The following is a 19,360-nucleotide window of genomic DNA, read 5'->3' as shown; positions in this document are numbered from 1 at the left end:
ACTTTGATACCAGCATTAGTTCATGAATGGAAAGCTGATTACAACTGGGATAATGCTTCAAATCAGTGCATGAAATAAGGGCAAGGATCTGGGAGAAGGCTGCAGAGTTCAGTGGAGGCCTTGGTAATATAAGTCGATGGCTGGAAAAAATGGTCAAGGGGGCATGGTTATTGAGCTGGAAAATAAAATAACATGCTGTTAATAGAAACCAAGCTTGACGGGTGAGAAATTGGGGCAGAAAATGGCAGGATGAGATTCAGTAGGAGGAAAACAAACAATAATCTAATGGGGTCAAAGAACCCCCAAAAGAATGATTTACTGGGAGGGCAATCCTGAGGGAAATCAGAGAGGCAAGGTCGATATTGGGCAGCAAATTGGTTGAGTTGGTGAGGCTGAAATGGTACCAAGATAGGACAGAGTTGATCTTCTCTCAATAGCTGTGGCAGATTGAACCCACTGGCCTGCCCAAATGATGTACCCCTGAAATAGACGATCTAAAGGGAAAGAAGGAAGAGCAACAAGAATGACATAAGGGCTCTGGAGAAAATGACTCCATGAGGAAAAATTAAGAAGTCATTTGCTATGGAGCTTGTCTAAGCAGTGGTGGAGGAATGATGAGATAAAACCTTTTCACTGATCGATTGATTGATTAAACCTGCTCTCTGTATCTGCAGCACTGAGCATAAAGTTGTAAAGTTGAGAAGCAGCGTGGCTCAGTGGAAAGAGCCCGGGCTTTGGAGTCAGAGGTCATGGGTTCAAACCCTGGCCCCGCCAATTGTCGGCTGTGTGACTTTGGGCAAGTCACTTCACTTCTCTGGGCCTCAGTTACCTCATCTATAAAATGGGGATGAAGACTGTGAGCCCCCCGTGGGACAAGTTGATCACCTTGTAACCTCCTCAGCGCTTAGAACAGTGTTTCGCACATAGTAAGCGCTTAATAAATGCCATCATTATTATTATTGTAACTTTACAAGATACATCCCCCCTTCCCAGGGGCTCAATTAAGACAGGTCCCAGGTATTTTTCAATGTGTCTTTTACCAAATAGCATGATAGCAACCAAATTACTGGAACTATCCAAGATAGAAGCAGCGTGGCTCAGTGGAAAGAGCATGGGCTTTGGAGTCAGAGTTCATGGGTTCAAATGCCGGCTCCGCCAATTGTCAGCTGTGTGACTTTGGGCAAGTCACTTCACTTCTGTGCCTCAGTTGCCTCATCTGTAAAATGAGGATTAAGACTGTGAGCCCCCCGTGGCACAACCTGATCACCTTGTAGCCTCCCCAGAGCTTAGAACAGTGCTTTGCACATAGTAAGCACTTAAAAAAATGCCATTATTATTATTATTATTATTATTATTATTACTACTACTACTACTGTGGAAACAGGTTAGGTTAGTCTTATGAGCCAGTTTGAGGAAACCTCTGGTATAGAAAATGAATTCATCTTCCCACACCAACATTGACCCATCTGGGGAAGACACTCCCACTAAAAGGGCTGAGAGGCAATTAAGCAAATGAGAAATTGACTGATTTTTAAAGAAGCCCCATTACCAGCCAGATCTCTTAGGCTGAGAAATTTTTAGCCAATCCGGAGATGCAGGAAAAGCTTTATGCCTCAAAAATTTGAAATAGCCCCAGGCAAACCAGAACAAATGAATTCTGTTGAGGGCATCCTTCTCCGGAGAACACAAGGGATAGTGAGAAAGGCCACATTTTCAGGGTTGGGATGCTGGGAGAAATGGTGCAGAGGAAGTCCATGGGTCCAGAAAGAGACCACCAAACAACCCAACCTCGCCTCATCTCTAGTGTGTCATTCTCAATGCTCACTCTCTAATCAATCAATGGTATTTATTGAGTACATACTATGTGCCCAGCACTGTACTAAGCCCTTGGGAGAGTACAATACGATAGAGTTAGCAAACACGTTCCTTGCCCACAATGAGCTTACAGCAGACCATTCATCAGTGTATAAAATAGGTTCTGTCTCAATTTCTTAATTTTTTTTCCAGTGTTTTCACTTACTATTTTGCATTGTTTTTGGAAACATGATTCTGAATTCTAAACACAGATCTCGGGCCTACTGTAATACTCTGTGCTTTTTTCCCTGATCCAGTTCTCCAGAGAGAGGAAATTGCCTCTCTCCTAAAGTAATGACTCATCTGCTTAGAGTCTCTCTTCTGCCTGGTTTAGGAAGATCTGGCGTAAAGGCAGAAGGTTGGATTAGATAGCCTCTAAAGTTGTCTTCTAGCCCTAGCATTGGAGAACCTCTCTTTTGCTACTCTCCATACCAGCTCTTAAATAAATAAGCAGCGTGGCTCAGTGGAAAAAGCCCGGACTTTGGAGTCGGAGGTCGTGGGTTCAAATCCCGGCTCCGCCACTTGTCAGCTGTGTGACTTTGGGCAAGTCACTTCACTTCCCTGTGCTTCAGTTACTTCATCTGGAAAATGGGGATTAAGACTGTGAGCCCCCTGTGGGACAACCTGATCACTTTGTATCCCCCCCTCCAGCGCTTAGAACAGTGCTTTGCACATAGTAAGCACTTAATAAATACCATTATTATTTGTTTCTACGGTTCCTCAGGCTCTGAAAGACATTATATTTGGGCAAGAAGCAATCCCTAATTCTAACTCCTGGGTGACCTCTGGACATATCCTACTTGTACTTCCCAAGCGCTTAATACAGTGCTCTGCACACAGTAATCGCTCAATAAATACGATTGAATGAATGAATATCCTCTGGCTGATAATCCTCTCCTCCATTCAAGCAGTTAAATGCCATTATTATTATTATTATATTTGTTTCTATGGTTCCTCAGGCTCTGAAAGATATTATATTTGGGCAAGAAGCAATCCCTAATTCTAACTCCTGGGTGACCTCTGGACATATCCAACTTGTACTTCCCAAGTGCTTAATACAGTGCTCTGCATACAGTAAGCGCTCAATAAATACGATTGAATGAATGAATGAATGAATATCCTCTGGCTGATAATCCTCTCCTCCATTCAAGCAGTTGAGGTTCAAATAAATCCTAAAAGGTGTTTTGAGCTCATTCCGGCCTCTCAAATATGGCAAAGCTCCAAGGAAAGGCGAGTATAGAGGAGGTGGGTTGAAAGAAATGAAAGAGGAAATTGGTGGAGAAGAGAAAGTGAAGAAACTACAATTAAAAATAACCTAGATAAGATATTAAATAAGGCTGAGAGGAAGCAACCAAGATAAAGAATGAAGGTAAAGAGGGGCAGTGTGGCCTTGTGGAAACAAAATGGGCTTGGGAGTTAGAAGACCTGAGTTCTAACCTGGTCCAGGCAGTTGCCTGCTGTGTCTCTATGCTTGTTTCCTCATCTGTAAAAGGGGGATTTAATGTTCTCCCTCTTATTTAGACTTTTGAGTCCCATGTGGGCTGGGACTTTACCCGACCTGATTAATTTGAATCTACCTCAGCGCTTAGAACATGGCTTGGTACATAGAAAGAGCTTAACGAATATCCTAATAATTAACAATGATAATGCTTATAGTAATGATAACCCCTCTGACAAAGACAAACCAAGCAAATGCAGCTCCATGGGGCCATGGCATTAGGTCTCAATGAGTTTTGTATTTCAGACACAAGTTATTGTGTAGAGTTTACTGTATTTCTCTGGAATTTGCACAGAGAGACAGAGGGTCAGGACAGAAGGGACGTTGTTACATCTGCCAAGAATGGAATTAGGTGGGAGAGTCGGGTTTGCCAAACAACTCCCGCACTCTTCCTTGCACTGAAACTATCCTCTTCAGCCGTTTGAACTATTCCAGACTTCCCAAGAGGCTTGTCTGGGGCTCCCTGAAGCAATGGCTGAGTTCTTTTGCCTAAACTGAATCTTGGTTCAATCTCTTCCCAGCCGAGCTGGATGGCAAGATGGGACGGCCCTTCTTCTTACCTTCAACAGGCTCCCCTGGCCTCGGCCACTGATGTGGGATCGCGTGTAGGGAGGAGTCGTCGAACGTCCACCAGATGGTCTCTGTCCTTCTCCTAACACGTCCAGCCTAGCGTCACACGGACTAACCATTCATGGCCTTTTGGTTTCCAGATGACAACAGGAACTGTTCGGTAAACCCTTGCAGAAACGGGGGTACGTGTGTGATCGGGACGGATTTGCGCACCTGTGACTGCACCCCAGGATTCAAAGGCAGATACTGCGAGCTATGTAAGTCAGAAGTTCAGCTTCTTCTCCCGGGCTATGACCGGCCCAGCCCCAGACTTACGACACCACTGATGTAGAAAAACTCCAGGTTCCGGGTTGCATGTGGCAAGATTCTTCACTAGTGTCTGTCGGGGCCCCGAAGAGCGGGAAATCAGACATGCTCTTCGGGAAGAGAGAAAGCAATGTCATGTACTAATGAGATGGGCAGAAAGTCTCAGCAACGTTCTTACATTTTACAATTTATTGTCTTTATTGTCTTCCAAAAAAATATTTGGATAGAGTATGGGGTGTGGAGTTCCTAGGGATGGACACTGTCTACTCGGGTGTGATGCTATAGGGAGATGCATTCATCATCATCAATCATATTTACTGAGCGCTTACTGTGTGCAGAGCACTGTACTAAGCACTTGGGAAGTACAAGTTGGCAACATATAGAGACAGTCCCTATTCTAATGGTGTTTGTGTGCCAAGCACTGCACTAAGCACTGATAAATCAGTGACTCCGTCAACTAGGTTCGGGTTCAAAAAATTGGGGGAGGCCTTTGAGAGTTAGACAAAATGAAGGCAAGAATGTTCATTCGGATTGAAAATCCAATCCTCAGCCACAGCCACTGACGTACATGCTTTCAATGCCCACGCTGGTAAATGTAAACAGGGCTGGTAGCAATTTTAGAAAACTGAGATTATTCCCTTTTTGCCACCCCTGTGCAAGACCCTCCCTGCGCTGGAGGTTAGGCAAAATGAGAGTGGAACTGTTTGAGCTGCAACCTTTTCACAGGGAGAAGTTTTGTGGGTTTCTCACGGGTGGGTTCTGCCTTTGTGATAGTCGTTCATAACTCAACTCCTATTTCCTTCTCCCCGGATAGCCTGTAAGAAGGTGCCACACTCCTGCACGCGGCTATTTTCGGAAACGAAGTCCTTTCCTGTCTGGGAAGGAGGAGTCTGCCATTATGTGTAAGTCTTGGCTCATACATACCCTCTTGGCCTTAGAGGTTGCCACAGTACAGTAGGACTGAAAGAAAGCAGCGCGTTGCCTAGTGGAAAGGGATCGGCCTTGGGAGTCAGAGGACCTGGGTTCTAAACCTGGCTCCGCCACTTGTCTGCTGTGTGACCTTGGGCAAGTCACTTTGCTTCTCTGTGCCTCAGTTACCGCAGCTGTAAGATAATAATAATAATGATGGCATTTGTTAAGCGCTTACTATGTGCAAAGCACTGTTCTAAGCACTGGTGGGGGGATACAAGGTGATCAGGTTGTCCCATGTGGGGCTCACAGTCTTTATCCCCATTTTGAGGCTCAGAGAAGTGAAGTGACTTGCCCAAGGTCACACAGCAGGCATGTGGCGGAGCCAGGATTCAAACCCATGACCTCTGACTCCAAAGCCCACGCTCTTTCCACTGAGCCACGCTGGGACGTGGATTGTGTCCAAACCGATTAGCTGGTATGTTCTCCAGCACTTAATACAGTGCCTGGAAATAAGTAAGAGCTTAACAAATACCATTTTTTTTTTTAAAAAAAAAAGGCTTCCTGAAAGGAGCGCCCCATCCCATCACACACAGAGAAGATCTTAAATCCTAATTTAAGAGATCTTAAGAGGAAGCTCCACAACTTCCCTTAGGAAGTAGTCAATCAATCAGTGGTATTTATTGAGCATTTACTGTGTGCACTGTGCTGTACTAAGCGCTTGGAAGAGTTGGTCCAATGGAGCTGGTAGTTGCGATCCATGCCCTCAGGAAGCTTACAGTCTATGCCAGTACTCTGCCAATTGTCAGCTGTGTGACTTTGGGCAAGTCACTTCACTTCTTGGGGCCTCAGTTACCACATCTGTAAAATGGGGATTATGGCCGTGAGCCCCATGTGGGACAACCTGATTACCTTGTATCCCCCCCAGCGCTTAGAACAGTAAGCACATAGTAAGCGCTTAACAAATGCCATCATTATTATTATTATTATTATTACTTAACAACTCTTCCAGATCTAGTTCTCACACTGCATTTTCAGCCCATCTCTTCTTGAAGGTCCTCAATGAAAATGGAGAAAAGAAGGTCATTTTCCCTCCATTTTGTAACAATAATGATGGCATTTATTAAGCGCTTACGATGTGCAAGCCCTGTTCTAAGTGCTGAGGCAGTATAAAGTTCAAAATTTGAAGACTGTTACCCGATCACTGCTCAGCTTTTTCTTCAGGCTAACCTCACGGCCTTTAACATTTTCTTACAGAGTGTTGCAAGTTTCTTTTTCCAGTCCTTCAGTCATCTCCATCTTCTTCGAGTGTTTCGTGGTCCTCAAATTGTGAACCTGAGAACTTGACTTAGTAGCCTAATAGAAGTATGCCCAATGCAAACTAGGCCCAGATAACCCTCTCTTCCTTTCCATGTTTTCCGGGCCTGTGCTAACTTTCCTAAGAGCAGTGTTTCCTGCTCAAGTTACTCTTCTCCATCATATATTTGTGCAGTGTTTGATTTTCCTCTCGATATGCAGTACTTGCCCTTGCTTCTTCTGAAAGTCATCTTGTTTCTGACATCTTTTCCAACTTTATTACGTTGGCCAACGGAATGAGGGGAAAAGGTAGGGATGGGCGGAGAGGTTTCACGTTCTAATGTGATAATCTCATGGCAACTTCAGCCTCCTCTGGGACTTAAGCCGGCAGCGAGGGACAGAGGTGCAGGTTAATCTAAGGCATAGCCTAGAAGCCAGACCCCAGGCCCGTTTTGGGTTTAGGATGAGAAGGTAACCGTGCTCTGCGCACAGTAAGCGCTCAATAAATACAACTGAATGAATGAATGAACCCCTATTTCTTGGAACTCATTGTTCCCGGTTTTGTTAATCACTCTGAAGAAAGGATAATATTCTAATGCTGTCAATCAAACCAACTCCTTCAGGCTAGCCCCATTTCCCCGCTTCATATAATCAAATCATGACCATGCTCGTAATGACCAATCCGATGGTTTCGGCCTAGAGTGGCCCCGGGCATAATTTAATTGCGCTTAGGGAGAACCATGGATTTCGTACAGCTCTCCAAGACTTTAGGAGGTTTTGTTTGTTTTTTTCGATAGATTCTCAAGCTTCAACCTTCATGTGGCCAAGCACATACTTCCCAACCTCTCTTCACTGTTTACCACAAAATGGTAGCAAATAGCTTGAAAGGCAAATTAAAATACAGTCCACGCAGTCAATATTATTCTTGACTCCTCATTCAATTTCAGATCTCACGGACTCTATTTCACATGCTAAATCCTGTTGGTGCTTCCTCCACAACATTTTCGAGTCCCACTCCTTCCTCTCTATCTTAACAGCCACTATTCTAGTCCAGACAACAGTGCTATCCCGACTAACAATAATAATAATAATAGTAATAATGGCATTTATTAAGCGCTTACTATGTGCAAAGCACTGTTCTAAGTTACCTCATCTAAGTTGCCTCAGCTACCTCATCTGTAAAATGGGGATTAAAACTGTGAGCCCCCCGTGGGACAGCCTGATCACCTTGTAACCTCCCCAGCGCTTAGAACAGTAAGCACTTAACAAATACCATCATCATTATTATTATTGTACCCATCCAAACACTGAGAACAGTGCTCTGTGCTCAGTAGACACTCAATAAATCCCACTGGAAAATTAACAATGAGGTTTAGAAGACAAGATCCACCCCTTCCTTTACCCTCCCATGCCCCCAAGTTGTAAATCACCGTATGAGAGGAAAAAGACCCTAGGATTTGTACCGCCAACCCGCGCTCCCTTAGCTCTCTTCCCTGGCCATTCCTACCTTCTCCTTGGTGCCTGGAGCCTTGGGAAAGGTTCTGCGGCTCCCCAGGTCCCGGAGCTTACCTGCTGCCTCCCAAATGCGGGTCTCCAGGAGCTTCATGCAAAACGACTGATCAGAAATAAAGCGGAAGCAGTGTCGGAGAAGCTGCAGGAATCCTACACCTCTGGCTTTCCCTTCTCTGCCTGGGCCACTTAAAGCACTCAATCAGCAATCCCCCTCCTACCTTATCCTACCTATCCTAACCTATCCTTATCCTCCTACCTAGCTGATCACGCGCTTAGTACAGTGCTCTGCACACAGTAAGCGCTCAATAAATACGATTGAACGATCACCTACAATCCAATTGGCACACTTCACTCCTCTAACTCCGAACTGTCTCTATATGTTGCCAACTTGTACTTCCCAAGCACTTAGTACAGTGCTCTGCACGCAGTAAGCGCTCAATAAATATGATTGATTGATTGATTGTACCTCAATCTCGTCTGTCTCCCGGCCAGTTCCTCGCCCACGGTCTCCCTCTGTCCTGGAACTCCCTCCCTCTTTATAACCAGTAGACCACCACTCTTCCCACCTTGAAAGTCCTCCTAAAAAAAAAATCACATTTCATTCAAGAGACCTTCCCCAACTACTTTCATTTCCCCTACTTGCCCTCCCCTCTGCACTGCCTATGCATGCAGTTCTGTACCCCTTAATGATAAGAATAGCATTTATTAAGCGCTTACTATGTGCAAAGCACTGTTCCAAGTGCTGGGGAGGTCACAAGGTGATGAGGTTGTCCCACAGTCTTAATCCCCATTTTACAGATGAGGTAACTAAGGCCCAGAGAAGTGAAACTTGCCCAAAATCACACAGCTGACAATTGGCGGAGCCAGAATTTGAACCCATGACCTCTGATGCCAAAGCCAGGGCTCTTTCCACTGAGCCACGCCTTAAGCATTCGATACCCACCCCATCCCCACAAGACTAACATACATATCCTTATCCTCTCCCATTTCTCTTGTCTGTAATTTATTTAAACATCCCTCTCCCTTAGAGAAGCTGCGTGGTTTAGTGGGAAGAGCTTGGGCTTGGGAGTCAGAGGTCACGGGTTCTAAGCCCGACTCCGCCACTTGTCAGCTGTGTGACTTCGGGCAAGTCACTTCACTTCTCTGGGCCTCAGTGACCTCATCTGTCAAATGGGGCTTTAGACTGTGAGCCCCATGTGGGACAACCCGATTACCTTGTAACTACCCCAGTGTTTAGAACAGTGCTTGGCACATAGTAAGCGCTTAATAAATACCATCAGTCTCCCCCTGTAGACCGTAAGCTCCTCGTGGGCTGTGATCGTGTTTACCAATTCTACTTAACTGTACTCCCCCAAGCAATTAATACAGCACTCTGCATCCAGTAAGCACATGATAAATACCACTGATTAATCACCAAATTGCCCATATTGCCACTTCTGATTTTCTTCCACGTGCTAGGCATAGCATAGAAGCTTGTGTTTTACCCAATTTGTTTGAATCCACCCCTTCACTTAAGCACATAAGTGCCACCCTGGCACATAGTAAGAGCTTACCAAGTACCATGAGGCAGTGTGGGGATCCCTGGGCAGATCCGGCAAATCAAAAACTGCTGGTTTCCTAGGTTTCTGTTGCTTATGGATTTGGCATGGTCAGAGAACACTCCTCTTTTTCAGGAGACATAGGCCTCCTGTGGTATACTGCTAGTCTGCCATATTGCAACGTTCAACATTTGAAGTTCTAGTATTTCCCTCTGTGTTCACAGCTGGAAATGACAGGGCCTTGATTCTACTGGTGGAGTAAGACAGGTGTGGGTTACAGTTTTGGTCCTTGAAAAAGTCATCCTTATTTGACGTGGTCGGTAGGTGAAGGGAGTGATCTACCCACCAATGTTCCGATCACCTTCATCCAACATCCACTTGGCACTGTTCAGAGCGACTTAGAAGACCCTGCCCTACCAAAGCGTACCCTCTAAAACCAAATTCGGTGTTCAGGGGGAATTGAGGGCCTCGGGAGACTCCCCCGCGCTTGAAGCTCAGGACACTCGGGAGGCGTTGTGAAGCTCACTAGCTCTTGGCCTTTCTCGTGCCAACAGGTATAAACGGGTCTACAAGATCCACCAGGACATCTGCTACAAGGAGAGCTGCGAGGGGACGACTTCAAAGAAGACGCCAAACAGGTACCGGCACCCGAAGCTCGGAGGGCTTACAGGTGGCGATACCGGGGATGAGAACAGCTAGTGTGTGCCGCTCAGATTAAGGCACAGCATATCGCAGTCGACGTCACTGGACTCGGGGCACTCTAACGGGTGAAGGAAAGGCAGGTGCCCGTTTTCCACTGAAAAGCAGACAGCCACAGTAGCGTTCTGCCAACTCCCGCTCCTCTGTTTAGGAATATACGGAGTCTTTAGAGTTTGGGAAAGGCAGCCTGGGGTATTTTTGGTATTGTGAAAAATCTGTGCATCATTGGAGGTAGCAGAGGTTCTGTCATTTATTGGAGGGTAACTGGAGGCAAGAGAAGTCCTGCCATCATTGGTGGGTCAACGGGCAGCAGTAGAAGTTTACCCTCAATTTTTCAGGGGTTTCGTATCTAGTTTACCAGTGACTTGGGTCTTTGTTTTTCCCAAGCAGCCTAACTTTTAGGCACCTCTGCTGCTTAGGAACACCTCTGTCAAAGAGTGTAAAAGGGAAAATAAAACATGGTGCAACTCAAAGTAGTCTTTTTGTCTATTTAATGGCAGTTTTGTGGAAGGCTTGACTGTCTGGCCTACCCCAATGCTTACAACGGTGCTTGACATACAGTAAGCACTTAAATGCAATAACAATAATAACAAAATAAAAATAATAAAAAAGAAGATCTGGGGATTTTCTTTTTCAATTATTCATACTAACCCTGTTTCCATGCTCACTAATAATCTGGAAGGGATAGTGCTTTGGATAAGCCTATATGCTATGGATGCAGTTTCATTTTCATTTTTTCTCTCTCTCTCTCTCTCACACACACAAACTCTCTATTTCAGGAAACTGAGTAACAGTCAAACGCTGAAGAGGACTTAAGGTAAGTCAACTGTCTCCAGCTGGACTTAAATATTTTTCCACCCTGACACCAAATTGTTGTTCTGTATCATATCTTCAGTGGGCAGGTTCAGCCCACTTGTCTTTCCATGGAAACCTTTGTAACATTATTTAAGGATCAGGAATAGGAGAAGCAGTGTGACAGGAGAAGCAGGGTGGCTCAGTGGAAAGAGCCCGGGCTTGGGAGTCGGAGGACACGGGTTCTAATCCCGGCTCCGACACCTGTCTGCTGTGCAACCTTGGGCAAGCTGCTTAACTTCCCTGTGCCTCAGTTCCCTCATCTGTAAAATGGGGATTAAAACTGTGAGCCCTCCCAACCTGATTACCTGGCATCTACCCCAGCGCTTAGAACAGTGCTCGGCACATAGTAAGCGCTTAACGAAGACCATAATTATCATTATTATTATTTTTATAGCATTTATTAAGCATTTACTATTTGCAAAGCACTGTTCTAAGCGCTGGGAAGGTTACAATAATATAATAATAGTAATGATGGCATTTATTAAGCGCTTACTATGTGCAGAGCACTGTTCTAAGCGCTGGGGAGGTTACAAGGTGATCAGGTTGTCCCACGGGGAGCTCACAGTCTTAATCCCCATTTTACAGATAAGGTAACTGAGGCACAGAGAACTTAAGTCACACAGCTGACAAGTGGGGGAGCTGGGATCTGAACCCATGACCTCTGACTCCCAAGACCGTGGATACTTAAGGATCAGGAATAGGAGAAGCAGCATGGCAGGAGAAGCAGCGTGGCTCAGAGGAAAGAGCACGGGCTTTGGAGTCAGAGGTCTTGGGTTCAAATCCCCGCTCCGCCACTTGTCAGCTGTGTGACTTTGGGCAAGTCACTTCACTTCTCTGGGCCTTAGTTCCCCCATCTGTAAAATGGGGATGAAGACTGTGAGCGCCCCCGTGGGACAACCTCATCACCTTGTAACCTCCCCAGCGATGTTGCCAACTTGTACTTTCCAAGCGCTTAGTACAGTGCTCTGCACACAGTAAGAGCTCAATAAATACGATTGACTGACTGATTAGAACAGTGCTTTGCACATAGTAAGCGCTTAATAAATGCTATTAAAAAAAAAAAGACCAGGCTCTTTCCACTGAGCCACACTGCTCCTCCTGCCACGCTGCTTCTCCTATTCCTGACCCTTAAGTAAAGTTACAAAGGTTTCCACGGAAAGATCGTTGGCTCCAAACTCCAGGGTTAAACCTGTTTACGAACCTGGATTGTCAGAATTCCCCAACCGTGTGGAATCGTTCCCTGAAATGACTAACTCTCCGAGTTGAAGGATGGGTGAGGCCCCGCGGAAGATAAGGGCTTCTTAAGGGCAACCTGGGCAAGGCTCTGCCGCAGCTGTGAAAGCTGGCTAGCCCCCCCTCTTTATTGGCAACACTTTAGGTGGCAAGTTCAGCAGTGGAGGTGCTGAGTGAATGGAACCATGTACCTCTCTTTCCCCCCGTTCCACACACGCCCTCCTCTCTAGATCTTTCATCCCCTGACCCCCCACCCCATCAGGCAGCAGCGCACTATGTCCAGGAGTCCTGCTGATAGCAACGGGGTGAGTTGTTTCCACACCCCCTGCTCAACTCCCACTCCCACTTCTCAATCAGTCTCTTCCACCTTCCAATTATTCTCCCGACCCGTGCCAGAAAGAGACACCCCCAATGACGGTCGCTCACTTAAAGATGAGGAAAGCTCCAGATCGATAAAAGTACGGGTTAGATTCTTCCCTCGCTTAGAAGAGAGGTGGTCTCACCCAAAAATCTGTTCCTGCCGCTTTGAGCAACACCTAGAGGACCCCCACTCTGGGAGAGGGGGGCGAGCTGTAGAGACAGGTTCTTACCATCATCATCATCATCATCAATCGTATTTATTGAGCGCTTACTGTGTGCAGAGCACTGTACTAAGCGCTTGGGAAGTACAAATTGGCAACATATAGAGACAGTCCCTACCCAACAGTGGGCTCACAGTCTAAACATTTAAGCTTTTTTTTCGTTGTGTTGTCTGTCTCCCCCTTCTAGACTGTGAGCCTGTTGCTGGGTAGGGACCGTCTCTATATGTTGCCGATTTGTAATAATAATAATAACGATGGCATTTGTTAAGCGCTTACTACGTGCGAAGCACTAAGCGCTGGGGGGATACAAGGTGATCAGATTGTCCCACGTGGGGCTCACAGTCTTCGTCCCCATTTTACAGATGAGGGAACTGAGGCTCAGAGAAGTTAAGTGACTTGCCCAAGGTCACACAGCAGACGTGGGAGGAGCCGGGATTAGAACCCATGACTTCTGACTCCCAAGCCCGGGCTCTTTCCACTGAGCCACGCTGGTTCTCTAACCAAGCGCATAGTACAGTGCTCTGCGCACTCAATAAATACACTTGAATGAATGAATGAAAAGCCTGTTGTGCGAACTTGCAAATGAGCTACATGATTACTGTGGGAATGGGGTGGGAATTGACCAAATATACTTTTTAATCTGGAGGTTCTAACCTTTCAGCTCCTGTTTCCTTCTCCAAGGTAGGTAAGAAATGCCTTCGCAAAACGCATGGTTCTCCAAACACATTTACACGTCCCACATGGCTGGTGAAAACACGAGAAAGACGTGGAAATCCAAATATTTTTTAAAAAACAATAACAAAAAAGATTGGCTCCATATACACTCAAACGGCAGCAGGAAAAGAGGAGGCCAAGTTAACTGATGAAGCATTTATAGCTAATGCTTGGACACACCCAGACACAATTTACCTCATCAAAAAAACCCAACATTGGCCAGAGAGAAGAGAGCGAGAGCGCAGGGTAGCTTTGGAAGTCACTATCACCCGAGAAATGGTACAAATTGGAAAAGGTCAGAGAAGAGGACAAGGCCTGTTTCTGGCCAACAAAAAAAAGGCATTTGTCAACTTCCCTCAACCATTTCACCTACTACAGTGCCCAGAATGTAATGAAATTGCACTTCAAAAATGAAAGAGCAGCATGGCTAAGTAGAGGGCCTGGGTTCTAATCCTGCTCTGCCACATGACCTCGTGAAGGCATTTAACTTCTCTGTGCTCCAGTTTCCTCATCTGTAAAATGGGACTTAATAATAATAATAATGGAATTTGTTAAGCGTTATGTGCAAAGCACTGTTCTAAGCGCTTGGGGGAATACAAGGTGATTAGGTTGTCCCACACAGGGCTCACGGTCTTCTTCCCCATTTGACAGAAGAGGGAACTGAGGCGCAGAGAAGTGAAGTGACTTGCCTTAAGTCACACAGCTGACAATTGGCGGAGTCGGCATTCGAACCCATGACCTCTGACTCCCAAGCCCGCGTTCTTCCCACTGAGCCATGCTGCTTCTCAGAATTCAATATCTGCTTCCTTCAGACAGCGAGTCCCACACGGGACACGGGCTGAATCCAACTGGATTATCTTGTATCCACCCCAGCACTTAGTACAGTGCTTGGCTCACAGTAAGTGCTTAGCAAATGCCACTATTATTATTATTATCATCATTATAACATGACTTGAAAAGCAGCATGACCTAGTGGAAAGAACCCAAGCCTGGGAATCAGAAGACCTGGGTTCTAATCCCATCTCTGCCACTTGTCTGCTTTGGGACCTTGGACAAGTCACAGCTTCTCTGCACCTCAGTTTCCTCATCTGTTAAATGGAAATTAAATCCTACTCCCTCCCACCTGGACTGTGAGCCTCAAGAGGGACAGGGACTATATCCAACCTGATAACCTTGTATCCCCCCTCTCCCCCTCGTCCCCCTCTCCATCCCCCCATCTTACCTCCTTCCCTTCCCCACAGCACCTGTACATATGTATATATGGTTGTACATATTTATCACTCTATTTATTTATTTATTTATTTTACTTGTACTTATCTATCCTATTTATTTTATGTTGTTAGTATGTTTGGTTTTGTTCTCTGTCTCCCCTTTTAGACTGTGAGCCCACTGTTGGGTAGGGACTGTCTCTATATGTTGCCAATTTGTACTTCCCAAGTGCTTAGTACAGTGCTCTGCACATAGTAAGCGCTCAATAAATACGATTGATGATGATGATGATGATGATGATCTACTCCAGCACTTAGAAAAGTGCAAGGCACATAGTGAGCGCTCAACCCGTACCATAAAAAAAAATAGTTCCAAAACTAAACTAACTGGCCAAAGAACCTCACTTCCGTTAGGGGACGCAGAAAGAAGGTGGAATTAGAACGGGTGAGGCATTCTAACTGCAAAATCTTTCTTTCTTAGGATCCCAAACAAGGGTGGTTTCGGCTTGTCTGCTCCAAGAGCTTTTAAACCCCAGGAACACCAGATCTACTAGAAGAATCAGGAGACACCTTACTGACTGCCTCCGCTCTTCGCAAGCCTCTCTGGGATAAACAGTCACGTCTGAACGCCGCACAACCCCCTTCTCCCTCCTTCGAGGCAGGACCGACTTTCCTATGGTATCTGTCTTTACCCACCAAGACAAGCGACGCTGAAATGTCTCCCTCGGTCTTTTCCGGCGGCTTTCTGGGTGACCGGGGCTGTGGTTTTCTCTGGAATACGAATGCGGCTGTCCGTGTGCATTGGGCTCCACCAACTGACTGCCGTTAAAAGTTGCAATGACCGAAAACTGGATCCCAAGACCAGCGTTAAAAAAAAATAGAAATCTCCCTTCTTTTCAGAGGTAGCAATTGATAACAATAATAATAATAATAATGTCGGTATTTGTTAAGCGCTTACTATGTGCCAAGCACTGTTCTAAGCGCTGGGGGAGATACAACGTAATCGGGTTGTCCCCCGAAGGGCTCACAGTCTTCATCCCCATTTTCCAGATGAGGTAACTGAGGCACAGAGAAGTGACTCTGGGCAAGCTGACAAGCAGCAGAGCCGGAATTAGAACCCACGACCTCGGACTCCCAAGCCCGGGCTCTTTCCACTAAGCCATGGCAGCAGGAATAAAACCATCAAGCAATTCAAATGTTGCTTTATGTTCAGGAAAAGAACATAAATTAGTCAGTCCCTGCGCAGTTAATATGAGCAGTTGTTTTTTTCTATTTACTACTTTGCAGGGTAGTAGTCTATAGTAGGATTAGGACCCCTTGGTATTTTGAAAGAAAAAAAATGCTTAGCTTCCATTATTTAGCTTAGAAAACTTTTTTGTCTTCCAGATTTTTACATTGGCTTATGAGCACACGCAAATGAATTTCTTAGCACGCATCACACTGTCCTAGCCTCAGGAACGGTCATGTCAGATCAGCTGAAAAAGGACTCTTATTCACTGTGCGTTTCAAGCTACCAAGTGTTTGATAAGTTCCCCGTTGCCCGTTCCCACCAAGACGTTATCACTCACTACATCTGCTTTTCATTATCTTTCTAGGTACAACTCTGTAACCCACAATAATACTGAAAATGAGTCCCAAAGCATATGTAAAGAAACTAGAGCTGCAAAACACACCAATCCCCAAAGAAACTCAATCTGTGGCACTAAGATTCAGTGTTTAAGCCACTGTATCTTTTTTTACTGTAGCTGTTAGGGCTGTTAAACACTTTATAAGCGCTGGAGTAGGTGCAAGTTGATTATACTGGACACGGTCCCTGTCCCACATGCGGCTCACGGAATAAGCAGGAGGGAGAACGGCTACTGAATCCCCATTTTACAGTTGAGGAAACTGAGGCCCAGAGAAGTGACACACCCAAGGTCACACGGCAAGCAACTGGCAGAGCCAGGATTAGAACCCAGGTCATCTGTCTCCCAGGCTGCTCTTTCCACTAAGGCATACTGCTTCTCTCCATTCTCGGGGATAAGTACCTACTGGAAAAAAAAGAAAGTTCTGTTCTATTTTCCAATTTTCTTACGCCTGTTAATGTGCGTTATAGCTGTCTGAAGTATTAACATAAACCCAGTATCTGTCACTTCATTCCAAGACCATCCTTTGGTTCTGAGCCATGGGTTCTCCAAGCACCATATGCGAGAGGAAGCCATGACCCACTCATCAACCCGTGGCCTGAGAGGTGCTTATTCCTTGCTTGTTTATTACGTCTATGTGCCTCTGACCCACAAATCCAAATAGTCCTCTCTGGAAAGACAGAACAATTCCACTAGGAAAAAGACCATTTAGCGCAACGGCAATTCAGGAGCCTTCACCATCATCTCACTGATAAATGCCCTTGAACACTTAGGGTGGCTGGAGAAGAGGAAGCAATGCACATAAACACACAGTGATCCTTTCAATAATATTAGGACTTACAGCCACGCGTTTGTATAAGCTACATTGCTGGCAAGTGAAAAGACAATGATATCACTCCTCAAGTACATTAAAAGAAAATCCTGCTACAGTGTAAATAGTCCCAAGCGCTATCAGGTCAGGAGGCCAGTGCTTATCTACTGAAATTGTGAGTTTTGAAAGATGTGGCCAAATGACCGACCGCTTTTGATGCTTCCCTGCCAAAATGGAAACATCTACAGCAAACCAGATTTCCTGGTCCAAATAACAGCACTTAGTCTTCTCCTGGGAGTTACACCTTTCACACGCTTAAAAGTATTTCAAAATGAAGCCATCATTTTTCTCCCCACCGTGTGCCTCGGTTCTCATCTTACATTTCTTTTGTGAGATCGTCTAGGCCAAACCACTTTTCCTACAAGCCCTGCATCTCAAAAACAGATCAATGTAGGATTAGATATTTGTCATCGGAGAAGGCAGAATCATTTTCCTCCTTCTAGATGGACTCAGAGAATAATCTGCCAATTATTAAGGAAGAACTGGGCTAATTGTACAGAATGAAAATTTGGTACAGAGTGTCTGTAAAAGGATTTTCAAACTATTCGTAAGCTGTCCAGAAAACAAAAAAAGCACAGATCTTTGCTTTTCTTATCGTGTACAAGAGATGGATGTTGAACTCTCAGAGATACATGAGGATAAGTTTCCATATAGTGAAAACTGCTTAATTTTTTATGCATTTTTTTCATGGACTAGGAAACAGACACTGAAAATCTCCACTACAATATCATGCTAGATATTGCTCTGCTCTACCACATATCAACCAGCCCACCAAGACTTCTCTTGGTTTAAAAAATTTCTTCCCTATAAACTGATGCCAGAGTTAGAGTTAGTTACTCAACAGAAGGGATTCACTTACCTTTCTGCTTTATTGCTGAATTTCTTCTGTTTGTCAATCCCTCACCAATATGAACAGCCATTAATCCACTGGAGAGAATTAATGCAGAGTCCAAAGCCAAGCGAGTACTGAATACCAAGAATGAAATAGCGCGATGGAAAGTCTCTCGGTTGAACAAAATAAATACCAAGTAGCAAAAGAAAGTCTTGTTTAAAATTAGTTGTTTTTTTAAAAAAATAAAATACAATTTCTAAAAAAAGTCTTTTTTCCCTTTTGTTTTTGAAATGTGCATTTGGGAGGAAGGTAAACCTAGGGACTGACATTTAAGGGGCATATTAGTGCAGCAGATTAGGTATGGCTTGTTTTGTCTGGCTTAACCAACGTATCTGAAATTTGTACAGTGCTCTGCACACAGTAAGCGCTCAATAAGTACAATTGAATGAGTGAATCTGAAGAAGTTGGGATCGCCAACATAGCAGAAAAAAGCAATTAGGAATTACAGACTCAAAACAGTTCCTAAAGCTCAAAAATGCATAATAGTACCAGGTACATCTGCAATGAATATCAGAAATTCTACCTGGGGACATGAAGACAAAAAAGTTCTGTCCCGATTCTTCCGGGAATGAAATGCTACTAATAACGTTCTACCAAAGAGACCCCTTTTATGAGCTACTGCGAAAGCTGAGCCAGTACTAGGAAAATTGCCCCAGAAGGGACTCAAGTCACTTGAAAGTGACTTCATTTCCCTCCTAAATCCCAGTTGGCTAGAAAAACCCAAAATGACTTTTGAATTCACTTCGGCCTATTTACCACAGAACCAAACAAGTAACCTCCGAGTTATTGGTCCGGCCCAGTAGAGACCTGGCTCAAAGTTCATCCGGGGATTCATTAAGTACGAACCTGTGGAAGCTCATCAAATGTTGGAGTTGGTGTTCACGGGGAAGTGAGAAATGATAAAATTCTATGCTCAGCTCTCCAAAATTATCCAAGATCATCAACCATAAGATAATATCCTCAGTATCATCAAATCCACAAGTAATCCACAGGCTAATCTACCTGTCCCTAACCAATTACATTTGATTATATCAATGGACGAGGTGATTATGAAGGAAGCAGACACGTTTAGATTGAGAACTGAAGCAGCATTTGGAAGAAGACCGTTACACAAATCAAATATGGTATAAGAAGTCATTCAGATTTCTTCACTTTTACCTAATGCTCACTTCAGTACTACAAATATTTGGTTTACTCTC

General features: G+C 44.9%; 1 protein-coding gene across 2 annotated transcripts in view; it reads left to right on the top strand.

The window, feature by feature from the left end:
- SNED1 (sushi, nidogen and EGF like domains 1) overlaps window positions 1-15,707 on the top strand; it is a 152,930-nt gene extending 137,223 nt beyond the window's left edge. For both annotated transcript variants that reach the window (XM_038749194.1, XM_038749193.1), the window contains 5 exons: window positions 4,063-4,179; window positions 5,043-5,130; window positions 10,038-10,121; window positions 10,962-10,999; window positions 15,255-15,707. In XM_038749194.1, coding sequence (XP_038605122.1) covers window positions 4,063-4,179; window positions 5,043-5,130; window positions 10,038-10,121; window positions 10,962-10,998 — 326 coding nt within the window. In that variant the 3' untranslated portion in view covers window position 10,999; window positions 15,255-15,707. The remainder of the gene's footprint in view (window positions 1-4,062; window positions 4,180-5,042; window positions 5,131-10,037; window positions 10,122-10,961; window positions 11,000-15,254) is intronic.
- The last annotated feature ends 3,653 nt before the right edge of the window (window positions 15,708-19,360 follow it).

The sequence above is a fragment of the Tachyglossus aculeatus genome, chromosome 7, assembly GCF_015852505.1.
Source record: "Tachyglossus aculeatus isolate mTacAcu1 chromosome 7, mTacAcu1.pri, whole genome shotgun sequence".
In the NCBI taxonomy this organism is placed as follows: domain Eukaryota; kingdom Metazoa; phylum Chordata; class Mammalia; order Monotremata; family Tachyglossidae; genus Tachyglossus; species Tachyglossus aculeatus.
The sequence above is the reverse complement of the archived record's forward strand: the minus strand, read 5'-3'. Positions and strand labels throughout refer to the sequence as shown.